Here is a 25,420-nt window from a genome sequence, read left to right as displayed (position 1 = left end):
AGCTAAATTCAACCATTCAGGAAGTATAGTATCTCCAAAAGTCATACTTGTTTTGGAATTACTGGGCTTTTGTGTTCTGAGTTACTTCTAAATAGTTGATTCCTCAAATGATCAAAAGATAGCCACAAAGATAAGTTAAAAGCAAATAATAAGAGAAATACAAAAGTATAAGGAAGTTAAGAATTATCAAGAAGAGCACAAGGAAGAAATAATACCATAACAGCACAAGACTACATGGAATTTTATACCCTTGGTTCAGTATTTTTCAAAGTAGATCCCAGATTGCCTCTTCAGATTATCTGCAGGGCTGGTTAAAAATGCATATTCCCAAACTCCACTCAAGAGGTAATGAACCAGAGCTTTAGATATAGAGAGGCAAAGTTCTTATTTATACAAAATTCTCTAGGTCAAAATTAGAGTCTGCAAATTGATAACCTCAATTATCACCGAGCAGCTAGTTTACTGTAATATCAGGTCTCATCCCACTTCTACTGAATCAGAATATACATTTTAACAAGATCCCCGGGTGACTCATAAGCACATTTTTTGGAAGTTTGAAAACCAATACCGTATCAGTGGTCCCCAACCTGTTTGGCATCAGGAACTGGTACTCCCATGAGAATCTAATGCCTGACGATCTGAGGTGGTGGAGCTGAGGTGGTGATGCTAGCGCTGAGGAGTGAATGTAAATACAGATGAAGCTTTGCTTGCTCACCTGATGCTCACCTCCTGCTGCATGGCCCGGTTCCTAACGTGCCATGGACCAGTACTGGTCCACAGACCAGGGGTTGGGGATCCCTGCTCTAGGTGATTCTTACATATAATGAAGTTAGAGTATCACTGCCCTAGATAATAATGCATTTAAAGTCACAAAAGAGGTTATCATTTGGGCCTCAGAACCATCTGATACATCAAATTCCAGAGGATTATCATCTATATGTTTCACTGTGACCACTTACCCTAATAGGTTCCCTTGTATAATCCTGTTTCTTTTTTTTAATCCTAAGAATTATACTTATTTGATACTCTCGAAAGAAAGTTAACTGATTAAAATGGTATAGTCCATATAGCATCTTAGGTCTGTTTTGGGGTTTGAAGTCAAGTTGCAAAACCCAACAAAATTGACGAGTTCATCCACCAAAGAATTTGGGGATTACTAAAGCAATAGTTTTGCCAAAATAGTCAGATATTCTAGAACTGTGACTTTTTCATTCAAATGCTATTGTGCTTATTTGCATACCTGTTCATTTCCAAAAATGATATCTGCAAAGGTGTATTTTTCTGAGGACTGTGCAGCAACTAAAAAAACAGGAAAAAACAAACTAATTATATCACTGGCATGAAATATAAAATGCCCATTAAGAAAGTGTGCAAGTACAATAAATTTACCTTCTTTTTCCTTACACTGTATTGCCTTGAAGCAAAACTTTCCCTTTTCTCTACTGGCAAGTTTGGCATCTAGGAAGAAAAGAGAAATTTTCATAGATCTTTCTCAGCTTACAACATGGTAAAAGCAATTCATTATTCAGGCCACCTCAAATTCGAAAATAATTCATAATTATAAATAATGTTTGGTGAAAAAAATGTCTTTGCTTTCATCTCAATGAAATAAATCTCACTTAGCTCTTAAAAAAGATAAAATTAAATTTTCTTGAACTTCATGTTTGTGAGAGTGTGTGTGTGTGTGTGTGTGTATGACATTACAAGATAAACAAAAAGTTTGAAGATAAGAATTTGGGGGTTAAGAAGCCTACAATCCCACTACTCTACTATTTCTTCATTTCCTTTCTGTATTTCTTTATGCCCATGATTTATACCAATATTGTTATATGTACATACTTTGCTATGATGCATTTTCCCACCATTGCAGACACTTCTAAAATGCTAACATATATTAATAACCACAGAATTGTCTCGGTTGCAGCTTAATTTACATTAAAGCCACACTAAATTTTTCCCTAGCAAGTATAATCTTGCAATAAACTGCTCTGAATATATGGATTTTCCCATATTTTAAATTAATTCCTTTGTATAAATCCCCAAAATAAGGATAATCGTGAGGATTAGTAAGGATTTAAACATTTTTATAGCTTTTGAATATGGATCATACACTTCTTTACCAGAAAGAGCAAATATTATTTTTCCAGGTTCACTCCATTTTTATAAGCACTAGATACTCTCATATTACTGGCAAGATGATAAACTGATAGAAACATTCTAAAAAATAATTTGTGAATATATGTCACAAGTGTGTATATTCTTTTGTTTGAATGTTACATAGGTAAAGAAATACACAGAAGAGCCAATCAAAGGAAACAAAGAGAAACTTCCATGTTCTACTCTATAAGTTTCTGTACTGTTTGAAATTCTGACAGTGATCTTATACTCAGGCACCAATTTTACAACTGAATAAAAACAGGAAAATATGCAAATAGAAAGATGTGAATATAGAAATGAACGGATTAAAATAGGTAATCTGATTTACAGTCATGTAAACTAATGAAAGTACAATTTAATGCTTAAAGAAGTTAATTATAAGAAAGGTACCAATAATCTTATGTTATGGTACTATTCTGAAAAAAAAAAATCAAGCAATGAAGATGTCAGAATTTACTATGAAATGGGAAAAAGGCACAAACCTTTGTTTTCAGAGAGATTTACAGATTTTTGTAACTTCCAGTGTTTGCTACTACTTGATACTTGTACTATATGGAATTCCTTAACACCTGCTTCACTCTGTTAAAAAGAAATAAAATAATCATTCAGGATTTAGGAGCACTAACTTAGAGTATTCCAGTGAAAACATTCAGACGCTGAATGTTTTTTCGATCCTTCTTTAAACATTCTTAAAACAGAGAAGTCAACATTTCGTCTAACAAATATATTTATAATGTACTCCCAGTGGCGAATTCTAAAATACTAAAAGTATTCAGTTATTAAAATCTATCCTAATGAGTTACTGGTAATGTTTAATAGATACAAAATTATTTGCTGTATCATTTTCTTTTTTATTCCTTCTGAACTTTCCAAACTATCCCATTCCCATTAAGGCATAAAAACAAATTAAAAACTCACAAAACTGAATTCCAATATACAGCCAATGTACATAAAGTTGTTTAAATTGTATACAAATTTTATTCTCCTGAATAAGAGCTAACTTGAAGTTATTAAAATAGTCTTACTCTTACAAATATTGAACTTTTTGGAAGATCAAAGTATTAGTGCACTGACCTTAAATATCCTAAAAAAGAAATATTTGACTTCACAAATTTACAAGAGTAAAGGACATTACGGAATAAGTACAATTTCAAATAAGTATCTGAACTGAATCATCTGAAGTTAAGATCCAATTTTAATCACAAGATAATATTCTCTTCTTCAAGAATATTTATTTTTATATTTAGAATACATAAAACAGGAATGGTAAAATGTCTGAAATGTTTTATATAAAGGAAATGGTCCATCAGAAATGTGTAAGTGAATGTGTAAGTAAAAGGTTATCAAGTTAATGCTCAATGTGAAATCCTAAGAGAACTTCATAAATTTAATTATATCGATAGATTCTCAATGGTGAGACTAGAAAACACTTTAAGAGATCTTTTTGAGGCTGAATTACTAGAATATAGGGCTATACATCAATAGTACCATACTATTGCTACCAGATCCTTTTATTTGAAGAGAGATTTAAAATTACATTACTAAAGGAGAAATAAGATGTTTTCACACTCTGTTCTGTATGAATATTCCCAAATTCCTAGCTCATGCTGTCTTGTGAAGGGGAAAAAAAATCCATTACTAAAAACAAAGGAAACACTTTAAATATAATTAAAAACATAATTTAGTTTTAAATCAACTTACAGTATTGATATTTTCCACATCCACAAAGAGTAGCATATTGCCTCCTCTGCCCTCCTCATCTTCAAGAGAATTACTTCTGCAGACAGTGGCTCGTACATTCAAAGATCGGCTGGTACAAATAACTGCAGTGTGTCTTAATATTCTGTGACTGAAGAAATAAAAATTCTCCCTGTGTTATGATTTTCTAATTCCAAATAAACCTTTTAAAACCTCATTACTCTCAGGAGCATTTATACTCCAAAAAAAAATACAATAAAGTAAAATTATCTAGTTGGTCTAACTTCAGTTCAATTTGGAAAGAAACTATTAGTCTCCCCCACTCTAAGCTTCTTCCATATTCATTAAACTCACCTAATAGCATATGAAAATAATCACATAGTAATGTCCTGATTATGCCTCTTTTATTACAGTGGTTCCAAAAAAACTGAACACCTACCAAGTAAACTCCAAACTTTCACCTGGCATTCAAGGCCCTCCACAATATAGCTTTACATTTCAAGATTTAATTCCCTTTGCTTCCTTTACACGTTTTACACTGTGGTCAAACTAACTCATTCAGTTCATACTTCCTAACTTATAAATCTTCACTCATACATATAGCCTCTCCCTGGAAGACCCACTACTATTCACTTGCCTACTTATACCCCTAAATATCAAAATTCTGAAATCTTTACTTTCTTTGGAACCTTATTTACCATTACTACATTCTGTAAAGTCTTCCCTGATTGCCTTGGCCAGAGTACTCTATCATCTCTTTGAAAAGAATTAACACTTACTGAGGATCTAAAATGTACTTATGCTTACAAATATCATATCATTTTGTCCTCATAGTAAGACTTACAAGACATTTAAATACTCTATTAAATAAAACAAATGTAACACAATCACTCCTAGTTAATTTTATAAATATGACAACTGCATTATCACAAAAAATTCTGCTATGTAATAGAATAGGCCACGCAGATCCTTGTGAGTGCAATTTAGGTTTGATTTCTTCAGTGATCCCCATGAAAACATCTGTTCAACAAATACATTCTTTTTATCCATTCTCGGGGTGGGAGGCAGGGGAGGGCACAAGGGAAAAAGAAAAGTAAAACAAAATTTCTTAAAACAGGATGACTGTAGGCAGGTTGTTTTCATATACAAATGGTACCTGTGAATTTCATTATTATGATAATTATGGCCAGAGTACTTAGCTATATAAAATCATGTATCGAATTTATAGATAGAAAAGCCACAAAAAAGATTAATGTAGCTTAATTTCTTTCCACTTCCAGCCCCTTGGAACTTATAGTAGGGACAATATTAGATATAAATATGCAAAATTTGGAAGGTGGTAATTTCTTAATTAACAATAACATGTTAACAAATATCAAAATGTTTATTTGAATTTGTGCACACATATTAAATATAGATCAAAAAAGTTTTATAATACTCACCGTATTTTAGGTTGCTTTTTAACACTTTCATAGTAAAACAGAAAATTAATTTCATGAACACCTTCTTCATCTGGCCCACGTAACCACATTGGTAGCTGAACTGAAGCTCCAGGTAGAAGAACAGTGTCAGGAAGGGGAACAGGAATCACCTCTGGCTGACTTCCTATGCCAATGCCAAAGTCAACAGAAGAAGCTGATGATGTGAGTGCTGTACACATAGAGGTAGAATCTGTCACAACAGTCTTGTAAGCACTACAGTTCTCAGAAGCTGAGGGACTTAGTGGTGTTAGAATGGCCGTGTTACCACCAAAAGTAAAGAACTCTGGACGTTTAGAAACAACCTTCAATCCAGTAAGAGGACATTTGCTGACATTGACAAATTCTACATATGCTTTTCGCGTTTCTCCACAGAGAAGCCCTGTAGGAAAATGTATAAAGAACACCTGCATTGGAGGGAAAAAATATTATTATATTGTCTGTTAAAAATTCTAAACCCCTAATGAATAACACTTTAAGATGCTGCAGTCTTTACTTATGGTTTAGCAAGTATTTTATTAATTCTCTTTGATATCTTCCTGATTATGTGTAATTAACAACTCTGTTTCAGAAATAAGGATAAGACAGAGACCAATGTTACTCATCAGATTTCAGAGTTATAAATTAAAAGTAAAAAGTCAATAATAAGAGGGCTATTGGCAAAATTTTCATGACTGTGTAGATTATGGACAAGAAAAGTTACAAGTAATTTGACATGGTTATATGAACTAAATAATTATCAATCAAGAAGTCCTTATCACTGTTAATTTGAAAAGTAGCTCAACTACTTAATTTATACATCATTAAAATAAAAAGATACACCATAGGTCTTAAAAGGGAAGAACATACAGATTCATGATTCTAGATCCATAATTTTAAAATCCCAAAAGCTCAGAAGAACCTCAAGCTTTTAGCAACTCACACGGGAGCAAAAGCTGACTTGACTAATAGAGGCTTTTTAGTCTTTTCCATTTAGTGTGATATTTATATGGTTCACTCAAGCAATATAAACGTGCCTGATAACCAGGTGCTGCCACAAACCCAATAGGAATTAGTAACACTTTAGATATAAACATGCATGTATGTACACACACAATTTCTAAAAATTAAGACAAAAAAATATTTCCAAAACACATCTGCCTCAGGATTTCAGATAAAGGATTGTGGACCTGTACTAAAGAGGTAGAAACATAGGCTAATAAAATCACCCAGTAAGTTATTTGCATTTAAAGGATCCTTAAGTTTAAGTGTCAAAGCTACACAGTACCTAAAAAAGGAGAAATATAAAGATAACAGTATGAAGATAAAAGTTCTAATAAAGTTGTGCCTAGCAGTCCTAAAGGAGTTATGAAAATCCAGTAGAAATACCTGTGCTTTTTAATCTAAGTTTGAATGGAACTACATTATGGCAACAGTCTTAAGGAATCAGTTAAAATTTGAATCAGAAGCTTTAAAAATGGATATGAGAAAACAAGGGATTAATGTAGAAATCCAAAATACAGAATGTAGAAATCCAAAACAGATTAATAAGATAGGAAAAATAAACTAGATAGTGTTATATTGAAGACACTGACTGTGTACTGATTGGCAAGTGCCAAATAGTCAAATAATCTAAAATTTGTAGAGGAATCTCAATTTTGAGATGTTATATCAGAAACAGTTGCATGAGTAGCAAGTGAGAGTATCATAAAGACACACTAAAATACAGACACACCTGGATACCATTTAGAAGGCTACAACATTGATAAAATGAGAAAGGTGATGGTATAAGACCAGTGATACACTGTGTGTAGAATACTACGTAATGCTATCTTCGGAGTAAAGGTTTTACTAAATATATTATGTTGGGTCTTTAAATATATTATGTTGAGCCTTTAAAGCCTCACATGCACAGTTGCTAAAAGTCCTTCTAAACAGTTGATGTTTGTGATAGCTTCAATGTAAATGGAAAAGAAGACCAACACCTATTATTAATCTTAAAGATCTATGTGAATACAAAATGGTATGCGTAATGTTATTCATTGTGATTTCATCTGTAACAGCAAATGACTAAACAACAAATCAAACCCTATTACGCTAGTCTGACTGAATAAACTACATATATACAACATAAACCCTATGCAGACAGTGGGAACTTGAAGGGACTGTTTTTCTCTCTGCTTTTCTATATTAAAATTTTTCCTAATAAAAAGCAAAATAAATAAATGAAGAAAAAGTTTTGGAATGACACCATTTTCTGAATTGGACTTAAGAACAAAATATTTCTAGTAAGTGGATATAGCTCATAGCACACTGTTTGCTTTCAGCATGCTATACAAATGGTTGTAAACACAAGAGATTTTAATTTTAATCTCTTCTTAATCCACTTCAGTAATTTTCATCCTCTCCTGCTCTGATAAATACATATAAGTGATTATTTCATCAGACACTGTAGAGATTGGTAACTTCCTCCACTATTCCCTTAAACACTTCAAATTCTATAAAATATTTCTGACATAAGATATTAGGAATAGGAATGGTCTAAAATTTTTTACCAGTATTAACAGCTATCATTGTTTATTCCAATATAATAAAAGGTTTCTTAACTGACCTCCATCATATCACGTTTGTTGGATTAACCAATTTCTCTAGTATCTTAGCAGAAAACAGTGAGTGATGTTTATGGAATTGAACATTAGTGGCGTCAGGCTTTCTACTATACCTGCCTTCTTCTCCTTATCGAGTCGCTATTTGTTCCAAAACTTATTTTAAAAAATTAACTATTATGTAAACTGCTTCCATCTACACTTGAAAGTATTGTTTTTATCCAACGATAAAATCTAGACCTATATTGCACTTAAACTACTTGACAATTATCTTTCAATTCCCACTCTGAAGCAACCAAAACTGGAAACTTAAAATGACAACTTACAGATGTGGTTGAGTGCATGAATGACAAAATCTAATTCTTATTAGGAAAACCACACCAACGCAAAGAACTCAGAGAAAAGGCCTGACACAAATCCACTACCCCCAGAATAGTGAATAAATGTACACTTATATGTTTTCAATTAAGGTAAAATAGTTAAGACTGTGGATGTATTGTTTTTTTATTTTCATTTAATCAACCAAACATCAGTTGTATTATGTAGAATATGAGGTTCCCTGCCAAAAAAAAAAAAAAAACCTCTTCAAGGAGAATTGCATCTGTATCTATAACAATTAATTTTTTTTTTTTAAATCACTGTGGTATGCAAGAAGAAAAGTTAGGAACTACCAGTATCAAAAAGAAGATCAATGTAAATTTAAAGACTGTTGTTAAATTTTAAAATGAAACATCATCAGTTCAACTTTCCTCATTTCATAAGTAAAGAAAAATGCCAAGATCAGATAATCAGAGATGAGACTTAGGCAGAAGCCTAAAGGTAAAGCTCTATCCATAACAAATGTGAGAATGACTGCACATTTGTACATTTTAATAATCTTAATAACTGAAGAACACTGAAATAATATATTCAATTCCAAGCAAAATGTTTGTTAGTAACTTCTAAACTATAATGGTGAATAGCCCTAAAGTAACATTTAGATCCCAACTCGTTTCAATACATTTTTAGTCTTAGAACTCCTATCCATAGCAATACAATCCTAATAAAATCTAATTCATTATTGTGGGAATTTGACAAACTTGGACAATAACAATAGCACAAGTATAATAAAAAAAATAAAAGATTATGAGGACTTGGCTTGCCAGATTTAAAAAAAAAAAAAATGTTAAAGCAAGAGTATGGTATTAACACAGAAAGGGAGGAGAGAATAGTACCAAATAAAATTGGCATAGCACCCAAAAAGAAAACAAAACAAAATAAAACAGGTTATGGGTACTTTTAGGATATTACTAAACTAGAAAGATGGCATGAGTAGTCAATATTGAATTACGGGTAATTGGAATTAGAAACAAAGTTTGATCTCTATCCCTTGATATTCAGAAGAGTACATTCCCTTGAATTTAAAAAAACCAGAGACATCAAGAAATAAAACTAAAAGTTTTGACTAGGGAAGTCTCTGAACATAATCATACAACTTAGAAGCAGCAAAGTAAAAGACTATTAGATAAGACTTCATGTAAGTTAAAAACATGAAGTCTTTCATGGTAAAACACACCAAATCAAAGCTAAAATATGTGCAAAATCTTTACCAACCAGAAACTAGCATTGAAATCAATCTACAAGCCTTTTATTTGCCCTACACAACTCTTTAAATGCAACATAATTATGCAAGTGTAAAACCTGGTCAGAATATATACAGTTCAGCAATACCCTCCCCTCAACACACACACATCATCACTTTCATGAGTATGTTACCTACCCTCACCACCAAAGGTACAGGAATAGTACCCATAAAAATCATACAATGAGAGAAGGGAAATAACACCCAATTATAAGGGTATTAACAGGCAATCATATGAACATATAAAAGAAGAAAATCATATGGACAAAAATGTGAAGACTAGCCAACCTTATCAGTTATCAGAGAAATGTTATAAAAACAATGTCATTTTTCACCAATCTAATTTGCAAAAGAAAAAAAAAAAAAAAAACCCTGAAAATATCCAGTATGGCACAGATGTGGGGAAATGTGCGCTCCCATTCTGAAGAAAAGTGCAAATTATTATAGCCTTGCTGAAAGTAATTTTGTAGTATATTGCAAAATTTTAAATTTACATACTTTGGCCCAGCAATTCCATTTCTAAAGTCTAATCTAAAGTAGAACATGGACAAAATATACACACAATGTTTAATGAAAAACTGTCAGTAATGATGAAAACTAGAACCACACCTATCAACAGATAAATGCTTAAAATATATTACGATGTAACTAAATAAAGGAATAACATATTTAGCTGTTTAAAAAGTTTTTACTGAATGAAAAAAACTAAATTATGTTGTTGAAGACAAAAAACAAGTCACAGGATCAAATGTGCAGTATGATTCCATCTATAACTACTAAAACTAGATGTAAGTATATGATGAAAAGTCTGAAAAGAAACACCAATTTGGTATCACTGGTACTTTTTGAAGGTAAATGGCTAAGCTTGTAACTTCAGTGGAGTTTCCATAGAAGAGAAATTTGCAATGCAAGAGGAAGGACCACTTTCCACTGTTCTTGCATATACTAAACCTGCTTCAGTGTACCTAATCCAATGTAGGCCAGAATTCTCTCCGAGAAACTTGAAATCTGTAATATAAAGTGGCACAAATACTGGAAGTTGTTAGACTAAGGTCGTATCAAAAGCAATACTTCCTAAGGCTTAAAAACATTTGCTGCTACATTCCTTGGAGCTGCTGAGTCCTTATTCTTTTGTGAGACTTAGTATTCTGTAATACCTTAGTTTCCACAAGATACTCCAATATCTTTTAACTAAATAATATATTTACTCTTTTAACTAAATAATATATTTACTCTTTTTGGCTTATGTAAACTAGCATTAGTTTCTATCTTCTGCAGTTAAAAGACTTTAATTCATATGGCAGGAAACTAGGATGGGGTGGGACACAAAGAGGGTGAAGGGAAAACTGCTTTTTATTCATATACTTATCTAAATTGCTTACGTTTTTTATAAGTATTAATTCCTATTTTATATCTTTTTTATCTTACCAAAAAAAAAGCCACTGATTTGATTAATAACAAGTATTCTTTCGGAAGTGTTTTCCCAATTTCCATTAATATTGAGTGTTATGTTTTATAACCTGGCTATGACTTAATGCCAAGTTACATAATTATCTTTGCGAAATTAGATCTGTTTAAACCCTAGCTTAATAATTTGAAAGTACAGCTCAATGTAATATCAATAACGTCAAAGTCTAAAATCAATTTACTCAAAATATCACCCGACCTAACAAATAAATTATTAAGTCCATGAAACTTAAAAAGTGAAATACCTCCAACAGTGGCATTTCCTCGGTAATTATGGGATCTAAACGTCGATCAGGACCATATTTAATAGATGTTTTCTCTTCTTTTGTGTTGTTAAGTCGAGGACCTTGAATTTCTAAATCCTGTCTCCCTCGGACTGACATACTCAACGAATGTTTTCCTGAAATAAAAAACAAGACAACTGATGTTCTAAAATAACTTGGTATGTTAACTGATATCAATTTAGCTTGAATATGATGAATACCCTAAATTTCAGATTATTTCTAGAAAAATTCTAGACAATTACTGATTAGTATGGTTAACTAAAGAATTAAGCACATTTTATTTTCATGTTTAACCACGCCCATTTTATGCTGCTTAATTTCTCATTTTATTAGGATTCATTTACTTTGCAGAAAGACTATGTATCACTAAATAGAAGTTTTTTAAAACCTATATTTAATCATAATGGCAATTAACCAAAAAGATCTGAAAGAACAACTATATTGGGACCAACACTTTGATTCATGCTATGAAAATAGATCTATTTTCAAAGGAAAAAATTTCCAAAATATTGAACAGATCAACTTTTCACTTTTACTCATATTCAAATATATATACTAATTTGAATTATTTCTGGATTATAAATCTTCTCAATAGATTACACAAAGAAAATTAAACTCATATAATATTCATATGAGATTTCTCCCAAAAGCTTCCATGCAGTGTATGTAGTTGTGAAAAATGCTAGGATATACAACTATCTTTCCTAGAGGACTACTCAGAGCCTTTAAAGTGCTGATGGTCACTGTGATATTCTCAGACCAGACATATAATGTAGCATTTCCCATACTTCATTTGATCCAGATTCCTATTAGCATTTTGTGAAGTAATGAACTACACTAAATCATGCAAATTCTCCTTACAAGATGTAATTTATTTTAATAGTTAATTCAGGGTGTTCTCTCACTAACGTCCTAAAACATATAAATTATTGTATTAATGAATATATTTGGTAGCTTAAATGAAGCAATTAGATATATTTTATTGACAATGATAACTGCTGTACTGATTAAGATCCCAGGTATGTACAAGTGGGAAAGGAAAGGAGCATCGAAAAGTTCTTGACACCCAGTTAACTTACTTAAAAAATGCAAAAAATTAGTGAGATTATTTATTAATGAACCTTGGCTGCTGCTTGTCAACATGTATCTTGTAGTTTTAAGTTTTACTCTTCTAAAATGTGCAAAACATTATCTGGAGTACCAAAAATATCAACTTAACAATAACATTTAAGGTGCTTGTCAACTAAGAATTACAAATGTAACACTAAAATGAAGAATACCATATTTAATTTTAGTGCAATTTTTTAAAAAATTTTTGAATTCTTATGAATTCATTCTACTTCTGTTTACATTGTAAAAAAAAAAAAAAAACTATTGAATCATCATTGAAATGCAGACAAGTAGAAATATTTAACTGAAGGCTAAATGTGCCAACAAATTTTCCAAGAGTTCCAAAAATACTTCCCAAAATAATCAGCTTTTATAAATACTAAATTCAAGTCTGCCAATGACTATTATTTTTTTTTTTTTAAATAAAACTTATCTACTGAAATGAAAAGCTGAAACCAAGGGATTTCATAGCAAACTCCCTGACATTTTGTCAACTTAAACTCGAGTAACTGTATATAACAATAAAAAATATTAGATCTAGAAGGGTTCTCTAAATTTTTTTTAAAAAAAAAAGTAAACTATGTTAAACATGTATCTTTTAGTTTTACTCTTCTAAAATGTATAAAACATATCATCTGGGGTACCAAAAATATCAACTTAATAAAATCCAACTCTCTTTACAGGACAGATAACAGACTTTAAGGTGTTTAGTATCCAATAATGTGAAAACACTGGTCTTTAATTTGTATTATGTTTTATAAAAAAAGATAATATTTGGAAATTAGAAATTCAGAAAATAAAAACTAAGATGGTTTTTATACTTGCAGCAGACATTTGAATCAATGGTTAGAATATATTTGGTTAGACTTTACTAAACTTGGATCAATAATGCAAAAGAAAAATATGTAGAGTAGAACCTAAAAATTTTCAAAAGATAATACATTAGAAGGGAATAAAGCTGTTTATTTTTGAAGCAATGGCAGAGTTTAAAATAATTCAAATTTTTCATTTTTCCATCTGACTAAATGTCTTTATTAAAACTTCATTAAACTTATTTTAAAAATACCTCTTTTTCATTCATTTTATTCTACGGAGACTGAACTAAGTATTATTTTTGTAACTATTTAACAATGCTATAGTTTTACCTGTGTGACATCCAGGAAGAGCACCAATGCCATCTACTGTCACGGAGCCCTGAATAGTGCCAAGATTATAAACAACTCCCAGAATATGCAGCTCCCCTATGTGATGGGGAAAGAGCTTTAGTCTTGCCTGTGGAGATATTTAAGTCACTCTTATTATCTGTTTTCATAATATGTTAAATAGTACAATTCCTAAACTCTGTAATGTTGCAGAAATATAAACTCATAACCTAAACTTAAATTATCAATTAATATGTCTTGTTGGAAAGCAGTTTCTTCAAAAGAAAATCTCTAAATTCAACAATTAAAAGCCTGAATCCTCATCGACACTTTTAATAAAAATCAAGATATTCAGGTCAAATATCATACTGACCATAAGAAAAAAGCAGAAACTTTTCATCAGGCTTCTTAGGAAATTAACAAACCAAAGATGACAGCAAACCTACTTTTTCTACCAATTTCCTTCTATGCAATTCCAGTATCTTAATTTTTAATATTTTAGTTTTTAAGAAAACTAGAATATAAAACAAACTGAATAAACTAATTTTTAAAATGTTTTCATCTTACTTTTAGAAAGGCTTAAGACAGAAAAATAATCAAACAATTACCACTTTAGATTCTTCACTATTAATTAGGAATTCTGAAATAACTTCAGTTCCAATCATTTCAGGTTCACTTGTTACCTAAAAAATAATTTATTTTGTAAAATATACATTCTAATAAATAAAGTATCATATTATTAACATTTCCTATATACCGATACTTAAGAATAATTATAGTTAGCATTTACTAAGTTCTTTATATGTGCTAAGCAAAGTGTTGCAAAGTATGCAAAGTGTTTTTATTTTTACAACTGTAGTAAAGCCATACAGTAGTAGGTACCTGACTTTTTTTCCATTTTATTCAGTCCAACTCAAGTGGTGAGGATAAGAGATCTACTCAAAGCTGCAGCCACCAAAAGGATAAAACCTCAAGAGATAAAGTTCAGCTGCTCATTATCAACAATGGCCAAAATAACCATTTAATTTAACTCTGCAATTAGAGCAAATTTTTTCATCTTTTCCGAATTGGCTAATTACATACAGAAAAAGTTATGGAAGTTTGTAGAATGTATAAAGGATTGGTGGACAATAAGAGCAGTAGAGAGAGCAAAAAAGGCCCATCTACTCCAAATTAGTGACATCTTTAAGAGACTATAGTCACTAGTCATATAACAAAGCAGAATTAACTGGCTTACTCTTGGAGTAAACCTGATCCTCACAAACACTGTTTTACTTCTACCATGAGATTACCAAAAAAAATAAAGACTACATTTCCCTATATTCCCATTCAGCATCTTAGTCTCACTGATCAAAGCTCATAAAGAAATCTAAAGAGTTCCAAATTTATAGGAAGAAGTATAACTTCACTGTACACAATAAAAATTTTCATTTAACTTTAATATACCTCCATTAAAATCTAATTATTGAACAGACTAATATACCTAAAAAGGTGATAATAAAAAAAAAAACTTTTCCAAGAGTAAAGTTTATACTCTTCTAATTTGTACTTCAGGTATCCATAAGATATTAGAAAAACGTGAATCCAGTCAAGATGGCCAAGTAGGTAAATCCTGTGTTTGCCTCTTCTCACGACCACATCAAAATTACAACCTAACAGAACCTTCAAAGAAAATTGCCTGAAATCTAGCTGAACAGAAGTCTAAAGATATACAGAAGAAATCACACTGAGACTGGTAGGAGGGACAGAGATGTGTGAAACAAGCTGGTGGCAGTTGAGAATTAGGAGGGATATTCAGCTGTGAAGGTCCCTCCTGAGGAGCAAGGGTTCTCAGCCCCACACCAGGCTTCCCAGCTCAGGGTTCCAGTGCCAGGAAGAGAAGCCCCCACAACTCCCGGATGTGAAAAACAAAGGAGATTGTGACTGAGTGAGAGGAAGGGCCTCTGGAGTCCCAGACGTTCCTCTTAAAGGTCCCATGCATGGACTTGCTTGCTGATGGACTCACTTGCTATGAGGTCCAGCTCTGGGGCAAAATGCCCAGGACAGACACAGGGGAAATGAATTATCTGGCTTAAAGGTAAGGGCTGGAGGGCAAGCTTTCTCCCAGAAAGAAGTTTTGGCAGAAGCCGCAGTTCCTTTGTTGAGCCCTCCCCTCAACCAGTGTGTAGACACAGGCCACCACCTTATGTGAGTCTCCTCTATCAACCCGGCTAACACCATTAGCCCCGCCCTGGTGATTCTCTAAGATCCCACCCAATTTACAGGCCCACAAGCCACTTCCGGTGGCTTTTCCATATAAAAGACCTATCTTGGCTCATGCTGTAGACTTTCCTAAAACCTCTCAAAGGTTCATGAAACCCAGACAAGTTGCATCTGGCCTCAGTGTGCTCCATACCTCCTGCTAAGCAGCCCTAAGCCCAGCACTATGAGCAGCCTGCCTCGGATGGCAGCTTAGCCTCTCCCTAGTACCTCCAAGCCCAGCACAAGTGGCAACCATCTGCAAAAAACTTTTTAGTTTATACCAAGTGACCCCTGGCAGGCACACTCAGCAGCTGACCTTGGCCTGCAACAGAGTCCCTTCTAAGAGGCCCCAGAACCAATAAACCTGGTGGCCAGCTTCAGAACACACCAGAGCACCACGCAAATATGTCCACAAACAACACGCTCAAAAAGTAGACTGGGCAGGCTCTAGAGCCTTGCTAAAGAAAATCCTACTAAAGCAAATCGTGATCTGTAGGGTCAGCCCCTGCACAACAGCTCCTCCACTGCAGTCACCAGCCAATCCGCACAAACAATCAGCGTGAGGGTCAATCCTTCCAAATGATGTGCAAACAGCAACCAAGGCTCAACTACAAGAAGGCACGAAAAACCTTTATAAGGGACACATATGGAGCACCTAGCTCAGGTGATCAGGGGGATGGTGCCACTGGGCCCCAAAGGATAATTACTAAATAAGGTCACTCTACTAAGACCAAGAGACATAATAGCTCTACCTAATATATAGAAAACAAACACAAGAGGCAGTCAAAATAAGGAGACAAAGAAATACGTCCCAAATGAAAGGAAAAAACAAAGCTCCAGAAAAATAACTAAACAAAATGGAGAAAGACCATCTACCAGATGCAGAGTGCAAAATACTGGTTATAAGGATGCTTGATGATCTCAGTGAGAACTTCAACAATGAGACAGGAAACATAAAAATGGAGAAAGAAAACATAAACAAGAACCAGTCAGAAGTAAAGAATACAATAACTGAAACGCATCCATTAGAGGGAATCAACAGTAGAATAGATGAAGCAGAGGACCAAATCAGAGATTTGGAAAATAGAAAACACCGAAACAGAATAGCAACAAGAAGAAAGAATCCAAAAAAATGAGAATAGTTTAAGGGGCCTTTGCAACATCAGGTGTACCAACATTCACATCACAGGGGTACCAGAAGGAGAAGAAAGAGAGCAGGAAATGAAAACTTATCTGAAGAAATAATGATAGAAAACTTCCCTAACCTGGTGAAAGAAATAAATATACAAGCCCAGGAAGTGCAGAGTCCCAAACACGATGAACTCAAACAGGCCCACACCAAAATACATTATAATTAAAAGGCCAAAGGTTAAAGATAAAGACAGAATCTTAAAAGCAGTAAGAGAAAAGCAGGTAAGTTACCCACAGTGGAGCTCCCATAAGACTGTCAGCTGATTTCTCAAACCAAAACTCTGCAGGCCAGAGGGACTAGCATTAAATATTCAAAGTGATGAAAAACAAGGACCTACAACCAAGATTACTCTACCCAGTAAAGCTACCATTTAGAACTGAAAGACAGATAAAGAACTTCCCAGACAAGAAAAAGCTAAAGAAGTTCATCACCACCAAACCAGTAGTACAAGAAATGTTAAAGAGACTTTTTTAAGAAAAAAATAAAAAATCTGGACAATAAAATGGCAACAACTACATATCTAGTAACAATTATTTTAAATGTAAATGGATTAAATGCTCCAAACGAAAGACACAGATGGCTGAACAGATAAGAAAACAAAACCTTTAACATATGCTGCCTACAAGGGACTCACTTTTAGACTGAAAGACACACACACAGACTGAAAGTAAAGGGATGGAAAAAGATACTTTATGAAAATGGAAACAAACAAAAAGTTGGGATAGCAATACTTATACCAGACAAAATAGACTTTAAAATAAAGGCTCTAACTAGAGACAAAGAAGGACCCAGAAATCCCACTTCTGAGTATTTATCCAAAGAAACCCAAAATATTACTTTGAAGGGACATGAACATCCATATGTTCACTGCAGCATTATTTCCAATAGCCAAGACATGGAGGCAACCTGGGTGTCCATCAGTGAATGAAAGGATAAAGAAGAAGTGGTGTGTATACACACACTCAACACAAATAGAATATTACTTAGCCATAAAAAATGAAATCTTGCCATCTGCAACAAAATGGATCAACCCAGAAGTATTGTGCTGCGTAGAGCAAGTCAGACAGAGAACAATAAATGTCATATGATTTTACTTATATGTGGATTCTAGAGAACAAGATAAATGAACAAACAAAACAGAAACAAGTTCACAGATGGAGAACATTTTGATGGTTGCCGGACTAGGGTCAAAGGGAGAGGAAATTAAGAAGTACAAATTGGTAGTTACAAAATAGTTATGGGAATGTAGAGTATAGCATGGGGAATGCAGTCAGCAGTATTATAACAACTATGTATGGTGTCAGGTGGGTACTAGATTTATCAGGGTGATCACTTTGTAAGTTCTATAAATGTCTAATCACTGTTGTACACCTAAAATGAATATAATTTTGTATGTCAACTATAACTGAAAAAATAAAAATTTAAGGAAAAAAAAGCAAAACAAAAAAAGAAAAATGATTGAGGTTTGCTAAAATTCAAGCCAAAATAGAACCCAGGAAATCACAATCTTTCAAACTATTCATAATGAGCATAAATAATCACAAAATGTCTTCAATTAATTTAACCAGCAAGATTTTAAAAGGTGATCTTTAAAAAATCAAAATACTTCAAAAGAAAGTTAGTACAAAAGACATCTTCTTTGAAATTCTCCCTTCATAAATCAGCTCTAAAATGTTGGGATATTTCCCAGTTCCAAAATAATTCTTATCATATTATTAAAGCACATAAGCAAGGCAATATACAGAAGTAAAATTTCAATGTCACCATAAAAATAAATAAATAAAATTTTAAAAATAAGTAAAATTTACATAATAGATATTGGTAAATAAACTAACAAGTAACTAGGTAAAAAAAAAATGTATTTGTCCAAATTATTTCTGTTACAATCAGCTGGGTAACAAAAATTCTTTGTTCAAGTCATTCCTGCTTCAAAAATAACATCTTAAATATATAAAGAGCTTATTATAAACATAAAGAGTATGAACAGAAAATTAACAAACAGAGATACAAATATAGGAACTTCAACTTCACTAGAAATCAATGAGATAAAAAGTAAAATAGTAAGATGGTACTTTTTTAAACTATCAAATCAAAGATTTTTTAATGAATAAGAATGCCGAATGTCGCAAAGATGAGATACCTGACCCCATGTGTTACTGGTGAGAAGCTCGCTGGTATGATCTTTTGAGAAACCAATAAAGTATTAAAATATTTAGCCCTAGGAATCTTTTCTACAGAAATAATCAGGATAAAAAACTATGCACCCAAATTTTCACCAATGAATATGACAGTAAACAAATGAAAACTTCCATAACTACCAATGAGACAAAACAGCTTATAAATCATCCATATGATAGAATATTATGCAAAACAAAATATTAAGATATTTTAATAACCAAAATATGCATTTAAATCAACAAAGAATGGAAAAAACACCATATACAATATAAGACAATCCCATATATGAGCAAAAAATACAAAGGGAAATGACTGGAAATACAGCAAAGTGCTAAAGTGGTTATTTCTAAATACTGAGAAGATAGTTTTACTTTTATTCCTTATATTCTTCTGTATTCTCAATTTTCAACAATAAGCATATAACATAGTTTTTATAACTAGGGAACATAGCTTAAGAAAGAGTAAGTATAGCTCACTGAACAGAGAAGTTGAAATATTATTATAGCAACTGTTAGGCTATTACGAAAACATGCTTATTACAAATACCTTTTAATAACTTACTAGTTCTTTAACTTCTTCATTATCCTTTCCACTGAAATCTTTAGGTTGAAACTTCCAGAGCAATGACAAATCAGTCAACAAAAGTGGAACCTTCAAAGGGTTTCTAAAAGCCACTTCCACTGTTATTGGTTCTATAAAAAAAATGCCTAAATGAATAACGTCAATGAACCCCTATACTACACCCTATGCTTCAATTTTATGAACAGACCTTGCTTTCATAGCTCTGAATTTCTGCCTAGACTGTCCTTAACCAACTTGTAAATGTCCATTTAGTCAAGATCAGTTTCAAAACTACCTTCTCTAGAAGATTTCCCCAATTTCTCTGTACTAAGAATGGCTGGCATTCTCTGTTCCGATTACCAACTGCATATTGCATCTATCTGTATTAGAGCCACCACTGCTTGGTTCTATAAATGCAGCTCATTAAATTATGAGTTCTTAATTTATTTTTGTACCCCAAGCTTCCAGTGATTTTTGGCATACAGAAAATTATCTTGAATCTGCTGTAAGTAAAATAAACAAAAAAAATGTATAAAAATTCAAGTATATCACCTTCTACCACTGCAAGAGGAAATCTCGAGTTATCTGAATAACTGTTCAAACAGTATTGTGTGGGATGGAAATTGGATGGAATTACTCCTTTGTTAACCAAGGCCACAACTTCTTCCTCAAGTTCTTCCCACTGCTGAGACGATTCAAAATCATATTCTTGATCAAGACTTATATGAGTAGCTGCTTGCTTTTCACCTAAAGAGGGGAGGGGGGGCATAAAATTAAATGCACATGTTCTTTAATACTGACCCTCAAATGAAACGTATTTTAAATAAAAATCTAAGTCATCCAAAGAATTATACACGCTCAACACTTACCTATTTCCAATTATCTGAGAGAAAAATATCCTCTTATTAACTTTAGCCTAACTGGAACTTTGCTTATAATACTCATCGTCTTTTCCTCCTGACGCTGAAAGGATACATTTTCCCTAGTCTTCCACAAATAATTGTATAGGAAATACTTCAAACATATGAATAAAGTATGGAGAATAATGCTTTATTGTATATCAAAATTTAACAAAAGTCAACTTTTGTCATATAATCCCAAATATTTTCTCTAAAATAAATATTATAGATAGAATTGATGTCTTCATCTGTGGAATCCTCCCTGATTCTTCATCTCTTACTTCCCGGAGCTACTCCAACGTTGAAGTATAGCATTCTTATCCTTTTTTTTTTTTTTTTTAACTTTACCATATGTGAGTGTATATATAAACAATGCATAGAATTGCTCTGTATGTTTGAAATATATAAATGAAATTATATCTGATCTATCATTCTATAACTTTTTTCACTCAACGTTATATGGTGGGTATTATCCATGTTGAAACATGTAGAATTAGTTCACTTATGTCCTATAGCATGACTCCATTATATTAATATACCAAAATCTGTCAATTCATACTCTGCTATTATTTCATATTTTGCTATTAAAAACAATGCTGATATAAAAATCCTGATAAATACTTTTTAAATAAAATACTAAATTAGATCTCAAGAAGAAACATATTAAGCTCAAATATAAAAATACTTATAATTACATAGTTTACTTTAACATGCATCAAGAGCCTTAACAGATTTATATTTTTGGCCCAGTACTGCCATTCTAAGGCTCAATCCCTGAGGAAAAGTCCTATATTTTAAAAAGCCTTATAACAAGAACAGCAGAATACTGGTAATTGCTCTCTACTTGTGTGTATTTATTTGAAAACTTCAATAATAAAAAGTTAAGAAAACAAGTTTTACACACAAAGATGTCTATTACAACATGATTTTTATATAAGCAAAAAGATGGAAATAGTCTATATAACAAGCAAATGTTAAAATACTTTATATGCATGTACTGAAAGGAATATCTTAAAGCCATTAAAAATATTTATAAAGATTATATAATAATATGAGCATTCTTTATATTATATGAGAAAAGCCATTACAATTACAGCTAGTTTGCTGCTATTGTTTTTTAAGACTGAAAGGTAAAATACTGAAGTTGTGGTTAACTTTAGGTGGTAGGAAGACAGGCGATATGGTACAGAATTATTTATTTTCAAATATTCTTTAACAAGTACACATAATTTTTTAGATTGAGAAAGAAAACTAACTTAAAAAAAAAAGTCACTAGGTAACAAGACCAAAAAAAAAAAAAAAAAAACTTTACTAACCATCTGCAGGTCGTCTGTCGTGGCCAAAGAAAACCCGTGTGGCTGAACTGTTAATATATGGTAACGGAAGCTGAGGTAATGGACCATCTGGTGATAACTGACTTACATTCTAGAAGAAATACAAAAGAAAAAAAAGAATTAGAGAAAACTCCATTTTCTTCATATTTGCTTCCTCATTTTTTAATACATAAGGTATTAAAAACATGTTAAGCAAAGATATTAAGATAAAGAAATATTAGTTTTATTTAACACATCAGTCATAAAATTTACAACTAGGAAGAACTTTAGATATCACTTATTCTGGCCCACAAGAATCTTCCTAAGGTTATTTAGTTAGTTAGCTTTCTTTGGACATTAAACTTCCAAACATGATTTTGGTGTGCATTTTACTTCCTGTGACTCATTACAGCATCCTATCTACCAAAATTCTAACCCTGTAATTTCAAATTAATCAAGTATAAAAGGGTAATTATTTTCTGCATGGCATAAATACAATATTCACTATTCATAGGCCTTGACAAAAAAAATTACAACTTCCAATTTTCCCATAAAACAATGCTTTATATTTCCTATCCATCTGTCTCAGGGAAATATTTTTCCTTCCTTTAATTTTTCTGGGTTACACTATAATAATTTGCCACAGATCTATACCTCATCTTTCGAACATACTTTTCCAAAGAATGGTAAGAGGACATAATCTATTGTAAAATCAATTATGACTCAAAAAAAAAAAAAAACACACACACACACACAAGCAAACAAACCAACACAGTGAATAGGCCAGAAAGCCTGTGGCATCTTTCTTTCTTTTTTTTTAAGATTCCAAGAACAGCTACAAATCAAATCTTTACCAGAATAGTTAAAATCTCTTTTAAATAACTGTGGAAGGGCAACGCAACTCAGCTCTCTGACCAAAAAGCCTAGCCTGCCACACTTTATTATGACAGATAATTATATATATTCTACTAAAACCATTTTATTAGACTCCTACTAGATAGCACTGAATATGCCTTTTGTTGAAAATGACTTAAATATGTTATCGTTTACTCTTGAAAATAAGTATTCACCTTGTAAACATAAAGATATTCTCTAAGGAAGGACCCTTGTTGAGCTGCAGATTGTTTACTTTCATTGATTAAAATATGCCTAAAAGCTGACACAGCATTGTCCAGTTGCCTAAGAGTATAGGACTGGCGCCCAATAGTGAAGTTAATGTGATCTTCTGCGAGAGACCAGCCTTTTCCTTTATAAACTTGCATGGCTTGACAATAGCAGCGTAAAGCATGTTTTTTCTGTAAGAAAATAAACAAAACAAAGTATTACTATCCAAATTTCTCTTAGACAAAAAAACTAAATACACACACAATCAAGTAACTGGTAACTGGTTCTTCCAAGACTGGAATGATAAGGAAAATGAAATTAACACTTAGGAATACCTCTCTGCAATTATTACTAAAACCAAGAAATCCTGAAGCAGGCAAGCAGCTGCTTTGTCCAAGAGCAGGAAGTCTAAAATGTCAGGAATAATAATTACTTCATGAAAAGCCATCTGGGAATTTCCAAAGCAGTAGTAGCATATGGAGTTGTAGATTAGTTAGAGGCTTGGTTTTTAGCCTGTAAGTGAGGGCTACCTTATGAAGTCTCAATTTTGTTATGGTCATCTCTCTTTCTACACCACTGCATTGGGCAGAATGGAAATACCCTGTGTGCGCTAAAACTGCATGTGTGAGTATATGGTGTATTCATGTATATATATATTTATATACCAATGTGCATTTTTAAACTAGTGGTTTGTTTGTTTGGTAGTGATAGTTTGGTTTTTCTTTTGCCAACTGCTGCATCCTGCCACACTCATGAGTAGATATTTCATGCTAATCACATTATCACTGCTACCCAGTGAACTCAACTTCCACCCTAAAAATGGGATTTGATGCCAACAAGGAGGCCTTTCTCCACTAAACCTTTTGCTTTAGAATGTTCTCTTGTACCCATTCCCCTCCCCAGGGTAGATTACAAATTTTGTACCATGTATAGACAGAATTGTGTTTTTTTAATAAAAGAAACATTTTCTTGATAAAGAGAAAATGAAAGTAAATCAAAATCATGTGCCCCTTGACAGCACACCATAAGAAGAACATAGTCTCTCTTTTATGATATTCCTACACAGATACCCAATTTGAATCTCATCATGAGAAAACATCACAGAATCCTACACTGAGCAACACTCTACAAAATAATTGGCCTGTAATCTTCAAACGTCAAAGGATCTTTCTGAACAGGATCTTTCTGCTATGAGGACATTTATGGGGCAACTATCAAAACCCAAATGGGGTCTGAGGATTAGATAGTAGTACTGTCTTGGAACTAAGTTCTTGATTTTGATTGTTGTATTATTGGTTATACAGGAGAAAAGTTCTTGTTTCTAGGAGATAGGAAAAATGTCTTAATGTAGTTGGGGGTAATAAGGCACCAGGTAGACAACTTAATTCTCAAATAGCTCAGGTAAACAAAAGTTCCTGAACTGTATTTGTAACTTTTCTTTAAGTTTGAGACTGTTTCGAAATAATTTTTAAGTGATGTTTCTTGAAAAAAACAACACTAATCTCCATTTTGCATTTAGTAAAGGAAGACAGATACTGAGTCTTAAAATCTGAGAGATACAGAAAAATAATTGAATATGTCTAAGTGTTCAGTTCAAGTGCATTTTTAAGGATTTTGTGGAAAGCATCTAATGAGATTTAAAAGGTAACAAAATTTAAAATCTACCTTTTAAAATAAGAAAGACTGTCCAGGACATTCTGAACACAAACACATACACCCTTCCTAGCACTTTCTTAAATTTTATTTTTACTGATTTTAATCTTTATAATACCAGTTCTACTTTTTAAATGCCTTTTACTTGCTGATATTCTTAATGAAAAAATAATTAAACTATAAAAAATTTCGGGGGACAAGATAAGCAATTCAGCATGAACTCTCAGAGAGGACTGAGAGAAATGGCATTACTCTGTCGTCCTCACTCATGCTAGCCAACATACACACCTGTTTATAATGGAAATGTCATGAAAATCTGGTGCTCCTAAGAAACAACTTGGCCTCAAGTGTGTGTGCTCTATGTACCCTGTCTTCCAAGGAAGATACTGTTCTTGACCAATTTTAGTAACACATATATTTGCTTTTCCAGTAGATCTGCATTCCAAGTCATACTTTCAGGTTTCTACACATTGTCCGAGAATGGAACTTTCTGGGTTTGGGGTATATAAAAGAGTGGTCACGAAATAGCAAAACCAACTAACTACCTTGGAATTATTAACTCCATGCATAACTACAATTAGAAATGATTACTAGGCCAGATAACAAATGTATCTCATCCTACCACAAGTGTAGCCTTTTTTTTTTTTTTACAAGTGTAGCATTTTTAATTTTCTGTGCATTTGCTAGAAGCAATATGCCCTGTAATTTCAGAAGGTAAATACAAAAGCAGCTGTTTC

At 32.6% G+C, this 25,420-nt stretch overlaps 1 protein-coding gene across 3 annotated transcripts in view; it reads right to left on the bottom strand.

Annotated features, from left to right (window-relative positions):
- Positions 1–25,420, bottom strand: part of TRAPPC8 (trafficking protein particle complex 8) — an 81,233-nt gene that overhangs the window by 15,872 nt on the left and 39,941 nt on the right. For 2 of the 3 annotated variants that reach the window (XM_011361910.2, XM_011361901.2), the window contains exons 13-24: positions 22,997–23,221; positions 21,930–22,038; positions 20,267–20,461; positions 19,715–19,845; positions 14,151–14,225; positions 13,546–13,672; positions 11,252–11,406; positions 5,298–5,740; positions 3,859–4,006; positions 2,640–2,736; positions 1,390–1,458; positions 1,241–1,299 (exon numbers count right to left, since the gene is read on the bottom strand). In XM_011361910.2, coding sequence (XP_011360212.1) covers positions 1,241–1,299; positions 1,390–1,458; positions 2,640–2,736; positions 3,859–4,006; positions 5,298–5,740; positions 11,252–11,406; positions 13,546–13,672; positions 14,151–14,225; positions 19,715–19,845; positions 20,267–20,461; positions 21,930–22,038; positions 22,997–23,221 — 1,833 coding nt within the window. The remainder of the gene's footprint in view (positions 1–1,240; positions 1,300–1,389; positions 1,459–2,639; positions 2,737–3,858; positions 4,007–5,297; positions 5,741–11,251; positions 11,407–13,545; positions 13,673–14,150; positions 14,226–19,714; positions 19,846–20,266; positions 20,462–21,929; positions 22,039–22,996; positions 23,222–25,420) is intronic. The other variant, XM_011361919.2, reaches the window with a different exon arrangement.

This window comes from Pteropus vampyrus, unplaced genomic scaffold (assembly GCF_000151845.1).
Source record: "Pteropus vampyrus isolate Shadow unplaced genomic scaffold, Pvam_2.0 Scaffold3, whole genome shotgun sequence".
Lineage (NCBI taxonomy): Eukaryota > Metazoa > Chordata > Mammalia > Chiroptera > Pteropodidae > Pteropus > Pteropus vampyrus.
This window is presented reverse-complemented; position numbering and strand designations above follow the sequence as displayed.